Source organism: Meriones unguiculatus, chromosome 3, assembly GCF_030254825.1.
Source record: "Meriones unguiculatus strain TT.TT164.6M chromosome 3, Bangor_MerUng_6.1, whole genome shotgun sequence".
Taxonomy (NCBI): domain Eukaryota; kingdom Metazoa; phylum Chordata; class Mammalia; order Rodentia; family Muridae; genus Meriones; species Meriones unguiculatus.
In genome coordinates, this window is record NC_083351.1 from 33,895,308 (window position 1) to 33,919,212 (window position 23,905).

The 23,905-nt window shown below is 40.0% G+C and overlaps 1 protein-coding gene across 1 annotated transcript in view; it reads right to left on the reverse strand.

Annotated features, from left to right (window-relative positions):
* Positions 1–10,397: 10,397 nt before the first annotated feature.
* LOC110543706 (DNA repair protein SWI5 homolog) overlaps positions 10,398–23,905 on the reverse strand; it is a 29,512-nt gene continuing 16,004 nt past the window's right edge. Inside the window, exons 2-3 of the mRNA XM_060378768.1 lie at positions 10,725–10,856; positions 10,398–10,646 (exon numbers count right to left, since the gene is read on the reverse strand). Of these exons, the coding sequence (XP_060234751.1) occupies positions 10,398–10,646; positions 10,725–10,856 (381 nt within the window). The remainder of the gene's footprint in view (positions 10,647–10,724; positions 10,857–23,905) is intronic.

Sequence of the window (23,905 nt, forward strand, 5' to 3'; positions counted from 1 at the left end):
TTTAAATTGGATTACTTGATATGTTGCTGTTTAACTTCTTGAGTTCTTTATATATACTGGATATTAGCCTTCTGTCAGATATAAAGTTAGTGAAGATCTTTTCCCAATCTGTAGGCAGTCGTTTTGTTCTGATGACAGTGTCCATTTGCTTTACTTTTTAAACCATGAATAATGTAAACCCCATTTTCAAAGAATAGGTATTTTTATTACTCAATTATTTTTAAATAAATTATTTTAGTTGAAATGAAATTACATTACCCACCCTTTCCCACCTTTGGTTCTGAACTTGTGGGTCCTGACTCCTTTGGGGATGGCATATCAGATATCTGTGTATCAGATATTTATTTTAGGATTCATAACAGTAACAAAATTACAGTTATAAAGTAGCAATGAAATAATTTTTGGCATGAGGGAACTATATTAAAGTGTTAAAGCATTTGGCAGGTTGAGAGCCATCGATCTAGACCACACAAACTAGCCTTCTTCAAGGTCTCCCACCCGCCCACCCAATGAAAAAAGCCCATTCCTTCAATCTGTTCCCAATACATCTTTTCCTATGACCTCTTCTTTTCTGTTAATTTTTTTCAGATAATCAAAGGGAACATTTTTATTATTTTTATAAATTTATTCATTTTTATCCTGATTGTAGCCTCCTCCCTCAACTCATCCCTCCCTAGACTATTCCCCTTCCATCTGACCCTCATTTATCAAGTCTCATCAGGACTGCCTAGATCTTCTTCCTTTGTGGCCTGGCAAGGCTGCATTGCCAGCAGACAGTGATCAAAGAGAAGGCAACTGAGTTCATGACACAGGCACCCACATGGAGCTGTGTTGCCTGTCAGCTACATCTGAGCCTGAGGCCTAAGTCCTCTCTATTCATGATCCTTGAGTGGTGCATCAGACTCTGCAGACACCCCCAAGCACCGACATTTTGGCTTTGTGGTTTTCTGTTTCTTTTCTTTTCTTTTTTCTTTTTTCTTTTTTTTTTTTTTTACTTTTTCTGCCAGTCATGTTTATTCTTATCCTAGGCCTCCAGACTATCCAGTCTCTGGGTCCTAGCCCTCCAGGCAGTATGGAGCATGGTCTCTCTCTCAGTGCACACTTCACATATTTCAAATGCATCTCAAATCCAATGAATGAGAAACAAGCTCCTTTCTAAACAAGCTGTTGTAGCAAATATGAACTGTGTGGGTTAGAAACCACGGGGATCTGCCTATACCTCAACAGAACCCTGACGTGGAAACTGAGCCTGTGTTTTAACACACAGCTCCGAAGCTTAAGTATGAACTAGTTACAGTCTTACAGCTTTGTACCCTGAATGCCTGTTCTTCTAGGTGGAGACCTACACAAGGAGAATCCTGTTTTTTCCTATGTGGAAACCTGGGAGAAGTTCACCACAGAAGAATTATGTCGAACTTTGTTATGCCAAGGCCCCATGGAAATCAGAAGAGGCTGGTCAAGGAAGCAACGATAGCTTTCCTTGTTTAATGGTGTTTTGGTTGTGTCTAATAACCTGTGAGTATGTGAGTCATGCCAGTCTTACTTTTATTGTTTTTGATACTATAATTACTTCATATTTAACCTCCCCCTTTGAAAAATACCACAACTTCCCATAGTCCCTTCCTTGTTCTTTTTAAAAAATTCATTGCTTCTTTTTTTTATTAATTGTTGTTATATACATATATGTATATTGAGACACATATGTGTGTTGAAATTTATATCTTACATAGATAAATATAATCTTCTTGGTCAGTGTAATATTAAACTGTATATATGTTTTCAGGACTGTGCATTTGGTATCCAATACCCAATCCGTCTGCTCTTCCTAGGACAGGAGTATTTCTCCTCCGCTCAAAGTTACTCAGGGGCCCGTAGTGCTTTGAGTAGGATATGGGCTTAGTGGACTTTCGTCTATACACATTTCCCCTCTGTTTTCACAAATCTTTCTGTCAAACTGAAAATAATGAATTATTTAAGGTGCTATTCTGCAGTTTGAATCTGGGAAAAGTAGAGCAACAAATTTGAAATGGAGGCAGCTGTGGTCGCACATGCCAACAATTCTAGCAATTTTGAAGCTGATTTATGAGAGTTGCAAGTTTGCAAATTGCACTCAGAAATTTTCTCAAAACAACATTGCCTGTTGTAAAAACAGACTGTAGAAGCAGGGGGAAAGCCCCTGATTATAACAGTTGCTCAGCAGGGGCCACATATGCATGCTTCTCTGAGCTCACAACCTCCAAGTTAGTGTGAAGAGATGAGAAGCAGATACTATCCCTACACTCATTAGGGAAAACTGCTGGAAGCAAGTAGGTCATTCTTGGCAACTCTGCAGATGCTCCAGAAGTCGGCTGTGGTTGTGCCTTATACCTGGTTGTAATGTCACATATGAGCACAGAGGTGATTTCTTGGAGCATGTCACATACAATCGCCAGGTGCCATGACTGTAGCCTTCATACTATTTTGAAAGGTATGAAATTGGTACTGATCTCAAGTAAATAGTTTAAGGGTATCCTAAGTACATCAATGAATGGATTGTAGGACAGACATCAATACAATTCTATTCAGTTTGGGGGGCAAACTTTCTGGTCATCAGAGAATAATATTCCTGAAGTTCCACTTTAAAAATCATTAAAAAAATGAAAAGTCCAGGAGAATGTTCTTCTACAGTATATACAACCATGTACATTTTCCTCTCAACCCTGTTCAGTCCCTCTAAGCTGCCAACCTAGAAAGTGGTGACTTAGGGTATGACTGATGCAGGCCTAAAATAAATGAATGACCCAGCTGTCTGTCAATCTGTCCATCTTTCTTGACATTTCTCCTCATCTCCCCTTCAGTCTGCAGTTGGAATTCCTCATCTTTTATTCTAAAAGATAGTAATAAACTCATTTCAAATGTAAAAAAAATACTTATCATATTCCATATAGTGTACTTGAGATATAAGTGAACTACATTTGATTTTTGAGAATAAAGGAAACTAAAATGGTTAGTTTTCTAAAAGACAGTACATTTGTATTCCTTTAGTTTTTACAGTAGTATTTAAAACTATTTTGAAATTGTAATTTATATTATGGAAAGAGGATTATCAAACACTTAAGAGATAATCATAATTATTTCCATTTTCAAGGCAGATTATCTCTTAGGAGAAATATTGAAATTAAAAGTTACAGGTTTAAGCATTTCTTCTGAATTTTGATTTATATATATATGCACACATATATTTTTATATAATTTACAAAAGTATATACACAAATATATGTCTTGATGGTAGAATGCAAATGTAAAAACAACTGTTTTGTATATCTGAGATGCTTGTGTGTGTCTCTGTCCTTGTGTGTGTATCCTGAAGCAAATGGTACATGATATGATTGAATTTTGACTATAGCATGTCATTTAAGATGGGGTGAGAAATCTTTATCCATAGTATCATGTTAGTCTTCACATGTATTGACTTTAGAAATATTTACATGGAGGATTTTTTTAATAATTTTTATTTTTATATTAATCACATTTTATTTACTTTATATCCCAGCTGTAGCCCCTTCCCTTATTCCGTCCCAATCCCACCCTCCCTCCCTCATCTCCTCCCAGCCCCTTTCCAAGTCCACTGATAGGGGAGATCTTCCTCCCCTTCTGTCTGAGCCTAGTTTATCAGGTCTCACCAGGACTGCCTGCAATGTCCTCCTCTGTGGCCTAGCTAGGCTGCTCCTCCCCTGGGGATTGGGGAGGTCAAAGAGCTAGCCACTGAGTTCATGTCAGAGACAGTCCCTATTAAGTCCTTAATAGGGAAACTCCCTTGGGTGCTGAGCTGCCATGGCTATGTCTGAGCAGGGGTTCTAGGTTATGTCCATGCATGGTCCTTTGTTGGAGAGTCAGTTTCAGAAATGACCCCTATGCCCAGATATATTTGATCCTGGTGGCTTTCCTGTCCTCTCCAGGTCTTACTATCTCCCCCTTCTTTCATATGAGTCTCTGCACTCTGCCCAAGGTTTGGTTATGAGTCTTAGCATCTGCTTTGATACACTGCTAGGTAGAATCTTTCAGAGGCCCTCTATGGTAGGCTTCTGTCCTGTTTCTTATTTTCTCCTACTTCCAATGTCTATCCCATTTGTCTTTCTAAGTGAGAATTGATGATCTTACCCCGGAAACTCTTCTTGTTTAGCTTCTTTAGGTGTACAGATTTTAGTAGTGGCTAAGATAAAAAACTCAAGTGACAACACTTGCTGTAGAGGTTGTGGAAAAGGGGAACCCTCCTCCATTGCTGGTGGGAATGTAAACTTGTAGAACCACTTTGGAAATCAATCTGGCACTTTCTCAGACAATTAGGAATAGTGCTTCCTCAAGATCCAGCTATATCACTCCTAGGCATATATCCAAAAGATGCTTAAGTAGCAGTTTTATTCATAATAGCCAGAAGCTGGAAACAACCCAGATGCCCTCAACAGAGTATGGATTCAGAAACTGTGGTACATTTACCACAGTTGGGATACTACTCAGCAATTAAAAACAAGGAAATCATGAAATTTGCAGCAAACGATGGTATCTAGAAAAGATCATCCTGAGTGAGGTATCTCAGAAGCTGAAAGACACACATGGTATATACTCACTTATAAGTAGATACGAGACCTATAAGATAGGATAAACATACATGTAGGATTTTATGTTGTTGTTGCTTTTTAAAAAACAATTAAAGTATTTTTTTATTTTTTAATTCTGTACTAATTACACTTTATTCACTTTGTATCCCCCCTGTGGTTCTCTCCCTCCTCCCATCCCAATCTCTCCCTTCCTCCCCCTCTTGCACACATGCCCTCCCCAAGTCCACTGATAGGGGAGGTCTTCTTTTCCTTCCTTCTGATTCTAGTCTATTTGTTCTCATCAGGAGTGGCTACATTGTCTTCTTTTATGGCCTGGTAAGGATGCCCCCCCCTCAGGGGGAGGTGATTAAAGAGCAGGACAATCAGTTCATGTCTGAGACAGTCCCTGTTCCTATTACAATGGAACCCACTTGGACAGTGAACTGCCATGGGCTACATCTGTGCAGGAGTCTTAGGTTATCTCCATGCATAGTCCTTGGTTGGAGTATCAGTCTCAGGAAAGGCCCCTGTGCTCAGATTTTGTTTTGTTTTGTTTTGTTTTGTTTTGTTTTGTTGCTCTCCTGTGGGGCTTCTGTCTTTACAACATGGATCACAATTTTCAGCAAGGAGAAATAATTCACATATTGGACTTAAGAATGGAAAACAGTACCTGGTATAGGATTGTGAGCTAGGTGAAGTAAGAATAGCAAACTGGGTAAGGACTACTCTTCTGATAAGAAAAAGATGTTCATCAAAAAAAATACTGTTGATCATTATAAGACACTGAATAGCCATGAATGGTTGGAGTATCAGTCTCAGAAAAGACCACTGTGTCCAGATATTTTGATTCTGTTGCTCTCCTTGTGGAACTCCTGTCCTCTCCAGATCCCACTATCTCCCCCTTCTTTCATAGGATTCCCTGCACTCTGCCCAAAGTTTGGTTAAGAGTCTCAGCATCTGCTTTGGTACTGCTGTGTAGAGTCTTTCAGAGGCCCTCTGTGGTAGGCTCCTGTCCTGTTTCCTGTTTTCTCCCTCTTCCAATGTCCATCCCATTTTTCTTTCTGAGTGAGGATTGATCATCTTACCCAGGGACCTCCTTCTTGATTAGCTCTGTAGGTGTACAGATTTTAGTATGTTTATCCTATATTATAGGTCTAGTATCCACTTAGAAGTGAGTATACACTGTGTATACTGCTTCTAGAAAACCTCACTCAGAATGATCTTTTCCAGTTCCCACCATTTGCCTGCAAATTTAATAATTTCTTTGTTTTTAGTTGCTGAGTAGTATTCCACTGTGTAAACTTACCACAATTTCTGTACCCATTCCTCCATTGAGGGACATCTGGGTTGTTTCCAGGTTCTGGCTATTACAAATAAAGCTGCTATATGAACATGGTAGAGCAAATGTCCTTGTTGTGTACTTGAGCATCTTTTGGATATATGTCTATACCATAGCTGGATCTTGAGGAAGTGCTATTCCTAATGGTCTGAGAAAGCACCAGATTGATTTCCAAAGTGATAGGACAGGTTTACATTCCCGTGGATATAACCTAGAAGCCTTGCTCGGATGCAGCCCATGGCAGCTCAGTATCCATTGGATTTCCTAGTAAGGGGAACAGGGACTGTCTCTGACATGAACTCAGTGGTGGGTTCTTTGACTACCTCCCCTGAGGGGGGAGCAGCCCTGCCAGGCCACAGAGGAGGACAATGCAGCCAGTCCTGATGAGACCTGATAAGCTAGGGTCAGATGGAAGGGGAGGAGAATCTCCCCTATCAGTTGACTTGGAGAAGGATATGGGAAGAGATAAGGGAGGAAAGGTAGGATTGGGGAGGTGGGGTCTGAGGGAAGGGTTACAGCCGAGATACAAAGTGAGTAAACTGTAATTAATATAAAAAATTTAATTGAAAAGGACATTGAATATATCCAATATCACTGAGGTTGAACACATTCATATAATTCACATTTTATCAAATGTTAGTGTGGTGCATTCATCTTTAATCCATTTTAAATTTGAGTATTACGTGCTACAGTAAAATACCGGTGAGTTTTTATTATTTAGCACCAGGAGAATTGATGTCATGACTCATCCAAATGAAGCACTAGTTTTCTAGGCTTTAATGTCTTGTATGTCAATTCTGTAATTCATAGGAGGAAATAAAGAACAACTCCTTTCTTGTAAAAGACGATTTCCCTAGTTTAAGTGTCTTCTTACCAAAGGTCACATGCTTTTCACAAGGTTTTGTGTAATGGTATCTTTTTTTTAACTGCTATTATTAATTTGTATCCTGTCTGTTGAGCTCTCCCACATCTCTTACCAATCCCACCCTCCCTCCCTCTTCTCCCCCATGCCCCTCCCCTAGTCCACTGATAGGGGAGGTCCACCTCCACTTCTATTTGAAACAAGCCTATCAGGTCTTAGCAGGACTAGTTGCATTGTCTTTTTCAGTGGCCTGGCAAGGCTCCACCCTGAAGGGGAGATGTTTAGAGAGCCTGCCACTGAGTTCATGCAAGAGGCAGCCCTTACTTCCTTTACTAGGGAATCCACTTGGAGACTGAGTCTATCTATGGGTCACATCTGTGCAGGGTAATGGCACCTTTCAATGTGAACTCTACCTCAAGAGTTACGGGGACACCGTAAGCCTTAATTATCCTTTATACATATGAAATAAAGTTTAGAGAAAAATTTGGCCCAGCTGTGCCCACGAGGTTCTTGTGACATAGTCATAGTCAAGGCTTGTGTTTCCCCACCAGCATCCACACGATAGCTCACTTCCTATCATGTAGGTTTCCAGTAAGATGACAGGACTAACAGCAGCCTAGTCATGTGGAGAATGCCAGCTACACTGGTATGCTTACAAATGGCAATTGTCTTATAATATTTGTATGAGGAAGGCCGGCTCATTGATCACATCCACCTGGTTGGGGGTGGAACAGCCTTGAAGGCCACAGAGGAAGACAGTGTAGCCAGTTCTGATGAGACCTGATGGATTAGGGTCAGATAGTAGGGGAAGAGGACATCCCCTATCAGAGGACTAGGGGTGGGACATAGGGGGAGAAGAAGGAGGGAGGATTGCTCAGGGAGGAGATGAGAAAGGGGATAGAGCCGCGATACAAAGTGAATAAACTGTGATAAATAGTATAATAATTTTAAAAAGTGTGAAAAAAAATCTTGGCATTTTTCAAGACTGTAATTTTTTTTTCACTTTTTACATTCCAGTTCTGTGGAGCAGAAAGAGCGGTGGTATTGTTTTCATCACAGGTATTTTACTCGTGTTCATACTTTAATTCCTTAGTGATATAGGAATGGCATTCTGAGCACCATATCTTTTATCAAAAACATATTTGGTAGTTATCTCCAAATGTGCTGTTGATTGAAGGTTTCCTGGATACCACTTTAAAGTCTCCTGTTGAAATGCATATTTTGTTGAATTTTGAGGAAATTCTGCATGCTGTGCTCTTCATTGTGGTGAACGGTCTTCTCCACTCAGTAGAGGTTACTGTACCATGAGTTCTCAAACCATCTGCTGCTTCCTAGTTTGAAGTCAAGCAGGTTTCTGCCATTTTCTAGCAGACAAAATACTTTGAAGACTGGCTATGCTTGCTAGGTCAATGTGCTATGACCTGACTATGTCTGTCTTTCTGAAACATTTTTGAATATTTCCTAATCCAATGATGCACAACACTGAACTGACAGTCTTGTATTTAAAGCTGATATTGATAAATTATTAAGATTACCTTGAAATGTTTTACTAGCAAATTCATCTTACTGTATTGTGTGTTTTTATTGCATTTGAGCAGATCTATTGATGATGCCAAGAAGGGCAACCAACACTTTCCCTGCAGATATTCACTGAGGACATTCCTAGCTGTGCCAATGTATGTGCATGTAAAATGAAAAATAACATTCTAAATCCATGACTAGAGGAGAGAGTGTTTGTAGAGGAATGAACTAGGAAGAAATGAGAAGAGGGTGGAGGAGAGAAAGTGAGAATTTAGGTATGCCAAAAATTAGGATTTGTTTGTTGTTGTGGTGGTGGTTAAATGCCTGAAAATTGAGTCAGCTAGATCTAACAGCATACATTTTCATTCCAAGTATTCCTACTACAATTATATGGCTTCTCCCCCAATCCCATAGCTTTTATATAGACTCATTTACTGTTTACATGATTGCTTGTATTTTAAAATATTTTGTCTAATCATAAATACTTCTAATCATAGAAGATTAACATAAAGAATTTTTAAGCAAAGTGTTATCAATAATTATATTCACTCTTTGTATTTACGTGTTTGGCAACATTTGGCCTATTGAACTCTGCTCTTTGCTTTTTCTGTCTCTCACTGTGCATTCTCACACCTTATTTTGAAGCTCAGGTCCATATTCATGGCTACTCATCCTCAGATACATGTGAATATCCTAGGCATAAAGACACCTTTTCATGTAACGTCTCTTCAGAAATCACCTTTATAAAATTTGTGTGTGTAGGAGAGGGAGACAGAAAGAGAAAGATTATCTTTGTGTAGAGTGCTTAGGATAGAACCCATGACCTATACTAAAGAGTTGTTCTGTCTTTGAGTAACACCCATACTATTAAAATAATTGTCTATTCTTTCAGTTTGTATTTTATTGCTTTATTTTCCACTACTGGATTCCGTGTCCATCAGCAACTTAGCAATTGTGTAGAATGCAGAGCACTGAAGACCTTTCCTACTGTCATGCCAGAACATAGTGTGGCTCAAAGGATCATGGTGTTTCTGAACTTCATAAGTGCTAACGGCTATTAAAACACATTTAGAGACAATTGTCTAACGTGTCACTGTTGGAATTGCACTAGAGTAAACAAGGTGTTAATTATGAAGAAATTCTACTTCACAAAGTGATGTGGTCTTCATTCCTCTTTCTCCATAGTCTCCTGAGAGTTGTCAGCAATTATTTTTCATATATATATATATATATATGTATGTATGTATGTATGTGTGTGTGTGTGTGTGTATGTACTTTCTATGGACAAATCAGAAAATGGTTTTTTAGCTATTCTTACTTTAGAATATTTTTCTTCTGTTTTTGTTATTAAAATTCTTGAAATTCAACATAGATCCTTCATATTCTGCTTATATTTTAAACACATCGATGAAGAAGAATTTTGAAATTATCTTCATTTGATAATTTTATGCATGTGTACAATTCCACTGCCAACTCACTGCACCACTCCTCAAATATCCCCCAACCCTTCACACCTGCTTGTGTGCCCTCCACACTTCTGTCTGGCTCTCCTATTGGCTTCAATCACAAGTATATGAAATAGTGAATTTTTGACGCTATTTTGTAGATAACAACTAACTGCACTGTCATTAGGAGTCATTGGTTATGCTTGTTTGGAAGGAAGAATTTCACTACATGCAAAGATGACTTTCAGTAATCTGCTTTGAAATTCATGCCTTTTTAGTGATATCAATTATATTATTTACACTTATCACTGTTTTTCTTTTAGTTTCTTTAAAGTGTAATTTCAATACTACAGGTTTTCTATTTCTTTTTTTTTTCCATTGACAAATGTATTTAGAAACCTTCGTGCTAACAGATCTGACCCCTCCCAACACCCCTCTTCTCTAGAACCTACCCCAAATTTAGTTTGGGCTCTTTAAAAATTTTGGACTTCTAGGGTATATATATATATATATATATATATATATATATATATATATATATATCTGGAAAACACTGACTGTGCTGTCTGGGCTCTCCACCCTTCCTGTGCCGTCCACCTGTCCCTGTGGGCTGTGCTGTGGATAAAATCTGCACGACTCTGCTCGGTCATGGTCTAGTACAGGTCCTTGGTGGTGACACCTCGGATCACAGCCAGTTTGCCCAGCAGCATCTGTGCTACATCCTTGACGTCCTTGTACTCATGGAGGAGGGAGAGATGGTCCTCCAGTGCCATCACCCAGTAACCGTCTGCTGCCAGCCGGGTCATCTCCCTGTCCAGCCTGCCCTGCTTCTCCTTCAGTTTCTGAAGGTCAGAGTCAGACTCCTCTCTGATCTCATCAGCCTGTGCAGCTTTGGGAGATGGCTGTGGTGGTCTGAAGGCCGCATGGCAAATTCAGTTGAGTGCTGACTCATACCTCCCCAGCCCTGAGTTCCCAGTTACCCGGATAGGGAACGGACGCTTCTCAGAACGTCCAGGGTTGAGGTTAAACAGCTGCCTCAAGTAACCAGGTAATGAGAAATCCGCGACGGAGACCACCAACCGCTCCCCCAGGTTTTCTATTTCTATGTGAAGCTATAGTTAATTTTTTTGCATTAAACATATTTCCTTTATATCACTGAGCATTATTATAAAAACTTCTAATTCTTCATATTTTGAACATGTGAGCTATTGTGAAGTTGGTCTTCACTCTTTTTTTTTAGTTCTGTATTTTTTTTAACATTTTTTAAAATTCTCTATTAAGTACACTCCATTCACCCTGTATCACCCCTGTGGTTCCCTCCTTCCTCCCTTTCCAATCCCTCCCCTCCTCCACCCTCAGCATGCATGCCCCTCCCCAAGTCCACTGATAGGGGAGGTCTTCTTTTCCTTCCCTCAGATCCTAGTCAATTAGGTCTCATCAGGAGTGGCTGCATTGTCTTCTTCTGTGGCCTGGTAAGGCTGCTTCCCCCTCAGGGGGAGATAATTAAAGAGCAGGGCAATCAGTTCATGTCTGAGACAGTCCCTGTTCCTATTACAATGGAACCCACTTGGATACTGAACTGCCATGGGCTACATCTGTGCAGGAGTCTTAGGTTATCTCCATGCATAGTCCGTGGTGGAGTATCAGTCTCAGAAAAGACCCCTGTGCTCAAATTTTTTGGTTCTGTTGCTCTCCTTGTGGAGTTCCTGTCCTCTCCAGATCTTATTGTTTCCCACTTCTTTCATAAGATTCCCTGCACTCTGCCCAAAGGTTGCCCATAAGTCTCAGCATCTGCATTGACAATCTGCAGGGCCGAGCCTTCCAGAGAGAAATGCTCAACTTCATTAGCCATCAGGGAAATGCAACTCAAAACGCCCCTGAGATTTCACCTTACACCCATCAGAATGGCTAAGATTAAAAACTCAAGAGACAACACATGCTGGAGAGGTTGTGGAGAAAGGGGAACCCTCCTCCACTGCTGATGGGAATGTAAACTTGTACAACCACTCTGGAAAGCAATCTGGCACTTTCTCAGACAAATAGGAATAGCGCTTCCTCAAGATCCAGCTATACCACTCCTAGGCATATATCCAAAAGATGCTCAAGTACACAATAAGGACATTTGCTCAACCATGTTTGTAGCAGCCTTATTTGTAATACCCAAAAGCTGGAAACAGCCCAGATGCCTCTCAGTGGAGGAATGGATGCACAAATTGAGGTACATCTACACAATGGAATATTACTCAGCAATAAAAAAAAACAATGAAATCATGAAAATTGAAGGTAAATGGTGGGACCTGGAAAAGATCATCCTGAGTGAGCCATCCCAGAACCAGAAAGATGCACATGGTATATACTTACTCATATAGACATATAACATAGGATAAACCTTCTAAAATCTGTACACCTAAAGAAGCTGATAAAGAGGGAAGACTCTTGCTAAGTAGATCAATTCCTATCCAGAAAGAAAAAGAGGATGGACATCAGAAGAAGGAGAAAACAGAGAACAAGTCGGGAGCCTAACATAGTTCTGTATTTTTTTAAATTTTGTTTATTTTATCAATTACACTTTATTCACTTTGTATCTCCCCATAAGCCCCTCCCTTCTCCCCTCCTGGTCCCACCCTCCCTTTCCCTTCTTCACGAATGCCCCTCCCCAAGTCCACTGATTGGGGAGGTCCTCCTCTCCTTCCTTCTGATCTCAGTCTATCAGATCTCATCAGGAGTAGCTGCATTGTCTTCTTCTGTGGCTTGGTAAGGCTGCTCCCCCCTCAGGGGGAGGTGATCAAAGAGCAGGCCAATTAGATTACGTCAGAGGCAGTCCCTCTTCCCATTACCATGGAACCCACTTGGACACTAAACTGCCACAGGCTACATCTGTGCAGGGGTTCTAGGTTATCTCCATGCCTGGTACTTGGTTGGAGTATGAGTCACTGGGAAGACCCCTGTGTTCAAATTTTCTGGTTCTGTTGCTCTCCTTGTGGAGTTCCAGTCCTCTTCAGATCTTACTATTTCCCACTTCTTTCATAAGATTCCATGTACTCTGCCCAACAGTTCCCCATAAGTCTCAGCGTTTGCTTTGACAGTCTGCAGGGCGGAGCCTTTCAGAGACCCTCTGTGGCAGGTTCCTAGGTTGTTTCCTGTTTTCTTCTTCTGATGTCCATCTTGTTTGCCTTTCGGGATGGGGATTGAGCATTTTAGTCAGGGTCCTCTCTCTTGATTTGTTTCTTTAGATGTACAGATTTTACTAGGTTTACCCTATATTATATGTCTATATGAGTGAGTATATATCGTGTGTGTCTTTCTGCTTCTGGGACAGCTCACTCAGGATGATCCTTTCCAGGTCCCACCATTTACCTTCAAATTTCAGGATTTTCTTATTTTTCATCGCTGAGTAGTATTCCATTGTGAGATGTACCACAATTTCTGCATCCATTCTTCAGTTGAGGGGCATCTGGGCTGTATCCAGCTTCTGGCTATTACAAATAAAGCTGCTACAAACATGGTTGAGCAAATGTCCTTATTGTGTACTTGAGCCTCTTTTGGATATATGCCTAAGAGTGGTATGGCTGGATCTTGAGGAAGTGCTATTCCTATTTGTCTGAGGAAGTGCCAGATTGCTTATCAGAATGATTGTACAAGTTACATTCCCACCAGCAATGGAGGAGGGTTCCCCTTTCTCCACAACCTCTCCAGCACGTGTTGTCACTTGAATTTTCCATCTTGGCCATTCTGATGGGTGTTAGGTGAAATCTCAGGGTCCTTTTGATTTGCATTTCCCTAATGGCTAACCAGGTTGAGCATTTCTTTAAGTGTTTCTCTGCCATTCGATATTCCTCTACAGAGAGTTCCCTCTTTATCTCTGTTCCCCATTTTTTTAATTGGATTACTTGGTTTGCTGCTTTTCAGCTTCTTTAGTTCTTTATATATACTGGATATGAGTCCTCTATCGGATAAAGGGTTGGTGAAGATTCTTTCCCAATCTGTAGTCAGTCGTTTTGTTTTGATGACAGTGTCCTTTGCTTTACAGAAGCTTTTCAGTTTCATGAGGTCCCATTTATTGATTGTTGCTCTTAGAGCCTGTGCTGTTGGTGTTCTGTTCAGGAAGTTGTCTCCTGTACCACTTAGCTCAAGGCTCTTCCCCACTTTTTCTTCTAAGCGGTTTAGCATGGCTGGTTCTATGTTGAGGTCTTTGATCCACTTGGACTTTAGTTCTGTGCAGGGTGATAAGTATGGATCTATTTGCATTTTTCTACATGTAGACATCCAGTTAGACCAGCACCATTTGTTGAAGATGCTATCTTTTTTCCATTGTATGGTTTTGGCATCTTTGTCAAAGATCAGGTGTCCATAAGTATGTGGGTTTATTTCTGGGTCTTCTGTTCACTTCCATTGATCCAGCATTCTCTTTCTATGCCAGTATCATGCAGTTTTTATAACTGTTGCTCTATATTACAGCTTAAGATCAGGGATGGAGATACCTCCAGAAGATCTTTTATTGTAGAGGATTGTTTTAGCAATTCTGGGTTTCTTGTTATTCCATATGAAGTGAAGAATTTTTCCAGGTCTGTAAAGAATTGTGTTGGTAATTTGATGGGAATTGCATTGAATCTGTAGATTGCTTTTGGTAAGATGGCCATTTGTACTATGTTAATCCTGCCAAGCCATGAGCATGGGAGATCTTTCCATCTTCTGATATCTTCTTCTAATTCTTACTTCAGAGACTTGAAATTTTTTTCATACAAGTCTTTGACTTCCTTGGTTAGGGTTACTCCAAGGTACTTTATGTCCTTGGTGGCTATTGTGAAGGGTGTTGTTTCCCTAATTTCTTTCCCAGCCCTTTTGTCTTTTGTATACAGGAGGGCTATTGTTTTGTTTTGAATTAATTTTGTATCCAGCCACTTTGCTAAAGGTGTTTATCAGCTGTAGGAGTTCCCTGGTAGAATTTTTGGGGTCACTCACATATACCATCATATCATCTGCAAATAGTGATAATTTGACTGCTTCCTTTCCAATTTGCATCCTCTTGGTCTCCTTCAACTGTCTTATTGCTCTAGCAAGGACTTCCAGAATTATGTTGAAGAGATATGGAGAGAGTGGGCATCCTTGTCTTGTCCCTGATTTCAGTGGAATTGCTTTAAGTTTCTCTCCTTTGAGTTTGATGTTGGCTATAGGCTTGCTGTATATCACCTTTACTATGTTTAGATATGTGCCTTGTATCCCTGATCTTTCCAATACTTTAAACATGAATGGATGTTGGATTTTGTCAAATGCTTTTTCAGCATCTAGGGAGATTATCATGTGGTTTTTTCTTTCAGTTTGTTAATATGGTAGATGACATTGATGGATTTCCATATATTGAACGACCCCTGCATACCTGGGATGAAGCCTACTTGGTCATAATGGATGATATCTTTTATGTGTTCTTGTATTCAGTTTGCAAGTATTTTGTTGAGTATTTTTGCATCAATGTTCATAAGGGAGAATGGCTGAAATTCTCTTTATTGTTGGGTCTTTGGGAGGTTTAGGTACCAAGGTGACTGTGGCTTCATAGAATGAGTTTGGTAATGTTCCTTCTGTTTTTATTCTTTGGAATAACTTGAAGAGAATTGGAGTTAGCTCTTCTTTGAAGGTCTGGTAGAATTCTGCGCTGAAACCATCTGGTCCTGGGCTTTTTTTTTGGATGGGAGACTTTCAATGACTGCTTCTATTTCCTTGGGGGATATAGGACTATTTGATTGATTTACCTGGTATTGATTCAGTTTTGGTAAGTGGAATCGATCAAGAAAATTGTCCATTTTATTTAGATTTTCAAACTTTGTGGCATATAGACTTTTGAAGTACGTCCTAATGATTGTTTGGATTTCCTCAGTGTCTGTAAGTTATGTCCCCCTTTTCATTTCTGATTTTGTTTATTTGGATGGTGTCTCTCTGCCTTTTAGTTAGCTTGGCTAAGGGTTTGTCTATCTTGTTGATTTTCTCAAAGAACCAGCTCTTGGTTTCATTGATTCTTTGAATTGTTTTATTTGTTTCTAATTGATTGATTTCAGCCCTGAGTTCGATTATTTCCAACTGTCTATTCGTCTTTGGTGTGTCTGCTTCTTCTTTTTCTAGGGTTTTCACCTGAGCCATTAAGTTGCTTGAATGAGCTATCTCGGATTTCTTCTTGAAGGCACTTTGTGCTATGAACTTTCCTCTTCGTACTGCTTTCATTGTGTCCTACAAGTTTGGGTATGTTGTGCCTTCATTTTCATTGAATTGTAGGAAGACTTTAATTTATTTCTTCCCTGACCCAGCTGTCATTTGGTAGCAAGTTGTTCAGTTTCAATGTGTGTGTAGGCTTTTTGCTATTTCTGTTGTTGTTGAGGTCCAGCTTTATTCCATGGTGATCAGACAGGATACAAGGGATTATTTCAATCTTCTTGTATCTGTTGAGGCTTGCTTTGTGACCAAGTATATGGTCTATTTTGGAGAAGGTTCCATGAGGTGCTGAGAAGAAGGTAAATTCTTTTGTGTTTGGGTGTAAGGTTCTGTAAATGTCTGTTAGGTCCATTTGATTCATGACCTCTGTCAGAGACATTGTTTCTTTAATTTCTGTTTTGTTGACCTGTCCTTTGTTGAGAGTGGGATGTTGAAGTCTCAGAATATTAATGTGTGGGGATCTATGTGTGGTTTAAGTTTTATCAATGTTTCTTTTACATATGTGCCTGCCCTTGCATTTGGGGCATAGATGTTGAGGATTGTGACGTCTTCCTGGTGCAATTTTCCCTTGATGAGTATGTCCTTCCCCATCTTTTTTGATTAATTTTGGTTGAAAGTCTATTTTATCAGATATTAGAATGGCTACTCCTGCTTGCTTCTTGGGTCCATTTGCTTGGAAAGCTGTCTTCCAACCCTTTACCTTCAGGTAATGTCTATTTTTGTGACTTAGGTGTGTTTCTTGTATACAACAGATTGCTGGGTTTTGTTTGCGCATCCATTCTGTTAGTCTGTGTCTTTTTATTGGAGAACTGAGTCCATTGATGTTGAGAGAGATTAATGACCAGTGGCTGTTAGATCCTTTGATTTTGATGTTGGCTGTGGTCATAAGGTTGTGTGCTTGGTTGCTTTTTTTTTTTTTACTGTAGTGAGGTTAATGATTTCCTGTGTTTTCTTGAAAGTAGTTAGTTTTCTTGGGTTGTATTTTCCCTTCTAGTGTCTTCTGTAACACTGGATTTGTGTGTAGTTATTGTTGAAATTTATTTTTGTCATTGAATATCTTGTTTTCTCCATCTATGAGGACTGAGAGTTTTGCGGGGTATAGTAGCCCATGCTGACATCTGTGTTCTCTTATGGACTGCATGATATCTGTCTAGGCCCTTTTTCCCTGGCAGCTTTTAGTATTTTTTATTTGTTCTGTATACTTACTGTTTTGATTATTATGTGGCGGGAGGATTTTCTTTTCTGGTCTAATTTCTTGGGTGTTCTGTAGGCCTCTTGTATTTTTATTGGCCTCTCCTTTAAGTTGGGGAAATTTTCTTCAATGATTTTGTTGAAGATATTTTCTGGGCCTTGGAGCAGGGAATCTTCTTTTTCCTCTATTCCTATTATTCTTAGGTTTTGTCATTTTGTGTTGTCTTGAATTTGAATTTCTCAGAGGGTCTGTGTCAGGAATTTTTTAGATATAACATTTTGTTTGACAGATACATTAATTCTTCCATTGTATCTTCCACACCTGAGATTCTTCCATCTCTTGTAGTCTATTGGTTATGCTAACCTCTGTAGTTCCTGTTTTCTTCCCTAAGTTTTTTCTCCACAATTTACTCCATTTGTGTTTTCTTTAATTTTTCCAATTCCATCTTCAGATCTTGAGCCATTTTGTTGATTTCCTTCACCTGTCTGACTGTATTTTTCTGTTTTTCTAACCATTCCTTCAGCTGTTTGTTTGAACAATCCTCTGTTTCTTTTATTTCATTCAGTGATTTAAGCATTTCCTCTCTAAAGGCTACAAACTGTTTGGCTGAAAATTCCTGTATTTCTTTACGGATGGCCATAATCTGTTTGAGTTTATCTTCCTCTAGGTCTTTATGCATTTTATTTGTTTCCTCTGTTATCCTCTTCATGAGCATAGATGTTATGTCATCATCTTGAATTTCAATTATGCTGGGGTATCCAGGGCTACTTGCCCCTGGATAACTGGGTTCTGGAGATGCTGTATTGCTCTGGCTTTTATTGGTTGACCTTTCACACTGCCTCTACCCATTGGGCTATCTTAGGTGTTTGGGGTTAGTTTCTGGTGGTTCCTGGAATCCTGTGGTGGAGAGAATCCCCTTGGCAGGAAGATGGTTTTTCCTGAAGGAAGACTTCTCAGCTTTTTGGTTATAGTCACTGGATGGCTGGTGTTTTTTGGGAGTTGCTGCTGCTCACCTCAGGCATAGAGACCTGAGTGGTAACTGTGTTCCTTGTTAGTCAAGGGCTCGCCTCTCACCCGGAGAAGTCCTGAAGACAGCTGTCCTGCTTCTGGGTTTCTTGCTGTAAATTTATTGATCTGATGCTGTAACCTGTGTGTCCCGTGGTTTAGTCAGTTTTGTTAGGGATAAGTGGTTGCCCCTTGGAGCAGTATCTGGGGGCTGATCTCGGGGATTTTGGGATTTTGTAGGTCTGATGTTGGGGCTCTGTGCCCCAGTATCCAAGCGGTAATCTGTGGTGGGTGGGTACCACTCTCCTGGTGACAGCAGGCTATCTGGTACACAGCAGTTCCCTATGTTGGGCCGGTCTGTGGGGCTCTTTCAAGCGATATACTGGGTGGCCATCTTCTTTGCTTTGTTCCCTGTGAAGATTTTTCCCGACAGTGACTCCCAGTCTCTGGTGCCCTGGGGCGCACAGCTCTGTCTGTGCTGGAGAGCTGGGTGTGCAGCAACTGTCTGTGCTTGCTGCTTGGGCCCAGTTCAATGATGGCGGCTTGCACCTGCCAGTTTGTGGGACTTTTTCCAGGGAGAGACTGGGTGACCCAAGACAGTACTGTTTCCTTCCTCCCCTGAGGGGTTTTCTTGCAACTGGGACTCCCATTCTCTGGAGTTGTGCCCACCCATCAGCCTGGGAAGGTGATCAGGACACGCATGCCTGTGGCTCTGGTCTGGCACCCTAGTGCCTGCAGGACCCGGGATCTCTTCCGGGTTCTGGATGGGTGATCTGAGCGTGGACCTGACTCATTCCCATGCCGTGGGGGTTTCCTCTCACCTGGGAAACATGATCTTTGTTGTTTTAGGGCACAGAGTTCAGTCTCTTGGTCGCTGTACAGAAAATGTCTTGCTCTTCACACACAATGTTCTCCTGGCGCCTCCATCTTGTCCCCCCCCCCCCAGTTCTGTATTTTTATATTTATTATTGATTACACTTTATTCACTTTGTATCCCGGCTCTAGCCCCCTCCCTTGTGTCCTCCCAGTCCCACCCTTCCTCCCTCTTCTTCCCCTATGCCGCCCCCCTATTCCACTGATGGGAAGGTGCCCCTCCTCTTCTGTCTGACGTTAGGTCTCATCAGGACTTGCTGCATCTTCTTCCTCTGTGGCCTGGCAAAGCTGCACACCCCAGGGCAAGCTGATCAAAGGTCTGGCCTCTTAGTTCATGTCAGAGACAGCCCCTGCTCCTCTTAGAGGGAACCCACTTGGAAACTGAGCTGCCTATGGGCTACATCTGAGCAGGGGTTCTAAGTCTTCTCCATGAATGGTCCTTGCTTGTGGTTTTTGTCTCTGCAGGCACCCATGGGCACAGGTTTTTTGGCTCTGTTGGTCTTCTCATGGAGTTCCTGTCCCCTCCAGTTCTTTCTATGTCCCCCTGAACTCTGCCCAAATTTTTGCTATGAATCTCCACATCTGCTTTGATACCCCTGCTGGGTAGAGTCTTCCAGAGGCCTTCTGTGGTAGGTTCCTGTCCTGTTCCCTTTCTTCTCTAGCTGTCAATGGTCTTCACTCTTAAGAATTATTTATATATCCCTGGTTCATCATGTATCAAGTTTATTTTAACATATATACCAAAACATTAGATTATATTTTCACTTGAATGCTTTAATGAGCAGTACTTTTAGAAATATTTGGTTTAAAAATACTGTCTCTTGAAATGTGTTTGTTTTAAAAACAAAATCTCATCATGAAAAAATACACACATCATTGCAATCATAATTTAAGTTTTAACATGGTCCAAATATAGTTAATATGTTCCAAATTCTCTGAAAACACAATATTTTACATGATGAGAATTAAAATGCTATTACCCCATCACATGTCTACTTTTTCTATAAAATACTTCATTGCTTTAAAATCATAGAGTTTTTAAATATTCAACCAAATGTCAAAAGCTTTACTTGTCTTTAAAATTATTACTCTTACCATGTTGTGTGTGTGTGTGTGTGTGTGTGTGTGTGCGTTTGTGTCTGTGAGTAGTTTCAAGTGTGTACACGTATGTGAAAGTGCCTAGGTTGAGGTAAGAAGGAAACTTGCTGGAGATCATCCAGTTACTTCTATCATGTATGTTTGTGAGCCCTGCACTATCGTTATTTCCAGAGATGATTAAATCCACGTTCTGAGCAAAAGCACACATTTGTTCCTTCGTAGTTACATTAGTACCACAAGATCAGAGCTCTTCTTTCAGATGCTGAGGTGCTTTTCCATTATTCTTAGCCTGTAGTTAGTAAGATGTAAAATCACTAAGTGTAAGTTATCCTTGTTCATAAAATTCAATTAACCTGGCATGTTATGGTAGGATCTGGGGTAAATCTTCAGCAACACCACACACGCAGAGAGAGACACACACACACTTCATAATCAAAGTAATATCTTATGCCTAGTGGTTAAAGGATAAGAAATATAAATTCAGTGAAAGAAATAGTTTATACATTAGCATCTTTTGATACTTCAGTTTTCTTTTTTTTTGTGGATAGTGAGAGGGGACTTGTGCTGCTTTTCTTTCTTTTTTAAGGGACAGTTTTCTAGATTCTTTTCTTACAAACTTTAGTGAAGATAATCTGATACTATAGAAACTATCTGCATAAAATGTATGTATCTACTTCTTGTCATAGTCTATGTTGACGGATTAGCATTCCAGTATATCAGTGGTATCAATTCAGATTAATTCCTATCTTTTGAATTTATGCTATTTTCTTCAGGCTGTCTTTTGGGTCTCTGGGGTCAATTTAAATATGAAAGGCAGTAGAAAGCTAATACTATAAGCATCTTCTTTATTCTCGAGAATGTTAAGTGATGGAGTTTCATATCTAAAATATTTCTTTTGGACTCCTACATCTATCACTGCCATGGATTTCAACATAGTGTATCAGCTCTTTACAAAACCTGATAAGGATAAAATACTCATTCATATTGGTGTAAAGTGCAGCCACGTCTTATCCTGAGTGTCCTAGAACTGTGCACATGCTGTGCATGAAAGTAAAGTTGTAAATTCGTGGAAGTACAGTTGGGGAGGTAGCCAACAGTTCTGAGGTCCTGCTCTCTTTCTATGGCCCTCTCCCCCCACTTCCATAATGAAAGAAAAGTGAGAATGAGGAGTTCCAGCACCCATGGCTCCTCAGTCTCCCTGTATCATATATGACCTGTTACCTGTTATGTTTGAGTACCCGTTACCCAAGTACTTAATTTAAGATAAATATGTGAGACTGACTGTCTTCCAGAGCTGTTTTATAATAACTGAAAAACTCTAGGTATTTATGCTACATTAGAGTTGTTATTACAAGTTGTACATTATAAGTCATAATTAAAAACCACAGAGGAGGACAATGCAGCCAGTCCTGATGAGAAGTGATAAACTAGGGTCAGATGGAAGGGGAGGAGGACCTCCCCTATCAGTGGACTTAGAGGGAGGAATGAGAGGAGATGAGAGAGGGAGGGTGGGGCTGGAAGGGAATGAAGGAAGTGGCTACAGCTGGGCTATAAAACGAATAAAATGTAATTAATGTAAAAAATAAAAATTTAATTTAAAAACCCACTAATTGTATAGTCATATGAATTAAGTTATTTCATAACATATTTCTCTGTATTTTTCATAGCCATTTAACAGCAATAAACATGGATACAGTGAATGGTATCATGCAGAAGTTAGTACCAATGATAGGAATGCCTGTAAGTTACTTTCAAACTATTTCAAGTTAATATTGAATTTTGTTTTTGAGCTCCACATATGTGCAGATGTGAATATAAATAGATACAGAAGATACTTGATCATGACAAATTTACCAATCATATTTTACAACTTCCTTCTGGATATAAAGATATCTAAGATACAATAATAGCCTTCAGAGGGACTTTGAGTTTTGAATTGTTGTCTAACGTTCATGTGAAATAAAACTCATAGTCCACTGGCATTGAGCTACACTTTTAATTTCACTAGATAATAAACATTGATTGTAATAAATAATTGAGATTATTTAGCCATATGCATATACCTGTTTATAGGATGCCAATCTTAGAGGAAAGAAGGTTTCTTTTCTTTAAATTACATTGTACCTCTTTGGTATTATTCCTTCTCTTATCCCATACCTTCTTTTTTCATTCTTGTCTGTGTTGAAGAGCAGGTGTATAAGTTTTAGATGTTTTTTTAATCCTTAGTAAATCTTTAATAAATGTGTCTGTATATTTCTGTCTCTGTTTTTTCTGCATATACATCTGTCTATATCTTTTTCTTTCTGTTTTAAATGTGCATGCATATCTCTGTGTAATTATGTCTCTCTATCTGGGTATGTTTCTCTGTATGTGTATATGTCCTTCTCCAAAACCTTTTATGACTTTGTAGAACTCTGTCAGGCTGTCTTTCTGTCTGTGTTTCTCTCTGAGACCCTGTCTCTCTCTCTCCCCCTCTTTCTCTCTGTATGTTTGTGTGTGTTTGGAGATAAAGGTGCGTTGTGGTGTGTGTGTATGTCAGCTCGTTTTAATACTTAAGAATTTTATAGGGCATGACAATGGTTTGTAAGCCAGAATCAACAATAATGTAAAAGTAATGATTACTCCAATTAGAGCATATTTTCACTTCAGCCAATTTTAAGGTGTTAAATATTTCAACAGTATATTCTATTTAAATGGTTGTTTCAAATGGATTCATAACACTGTGAGCAGTAACTATGTTGTGGAACTTGTTTTCAACATCTGGCCTGTGTTCCGGGTTAGACACATATCCCCCTTCTCCACAGACGGACCATCCATACTGAAAGTCAAAAGTTGCTTTTATCATTAGGTACTCTGTAAGCTTCTCTGTTTCTATTGTTGCTGTTTTGTTTTCATTTTTTATTTTTATTTTATTTTTAAAAAATTCTTTATTAATTACACTTTATTCACTTTCTATCCCCCCTGTGGTTATATCCCCCCTGTGGTTACCTCCCTCCTCCCATCCCAATCCCTCCCTTCCTCCCCCTTCTGCACACATGCCCCTCCCCAAGTCCACTGATAGGTGAGGTCTTCTTTTCCTTCCTTCTGATCCTAGTCTAATAGGTCTCATCAGGAGTGGCTGTATTGTCTTCTTCTGTGGTCTGGTAAAGCTGCTCCTCTCTCAGGGGGAGGTGATTAAAGAGCAGGCCAATCAGTTCAGAAACAATCCTTGTTCCCATTAGTATGGAACCCCCTTGGACATTGAACTTCTGTGGGCTACATCTGTGCAGGGGTCTTAGGCTGTCTCCAGGCATGGTCCTTGGTTGGAGTATCAGTTTCAGGAAAGACCCCTGTGCTCAGAATTTTTTGGTTCTGTTGCTCTCCTTGTGGAGTTCCTGTTCTCTCCAGATCTTACTGTTTCCCACTTCTTTCATAAGATTCCCTGCACTCTGCCCAACAGTTGGCCCTGAGTCTCAGCATCTGCTTTGATGGTCTGCAGGGCAGAGCCTTTCAGAGGCCCTCTGTGGGAGGCTCCTAACTTGTTTCCTGTTTTCTTCTTCTTCTGATGTCCATCTTCTTTGCCTTTCTGGATAGCAATTGAGCATTTCAGCAGGAGTCCTCCTTCTTTATTAGTTTCTTTAGGTGTACAGATTTTAGTAGGTTTATCCTATATTATATTTCTATATGAGTGAGTATATACTGTGTGCGTCTTTCTGCTTCTGGAATAGCTCACTCAGGATGATCTTTTCCAGATCCCACCATTTACCTGCAAATTTCATGATTTCATTGTTTTTTTTATTGCTGAGTAATATT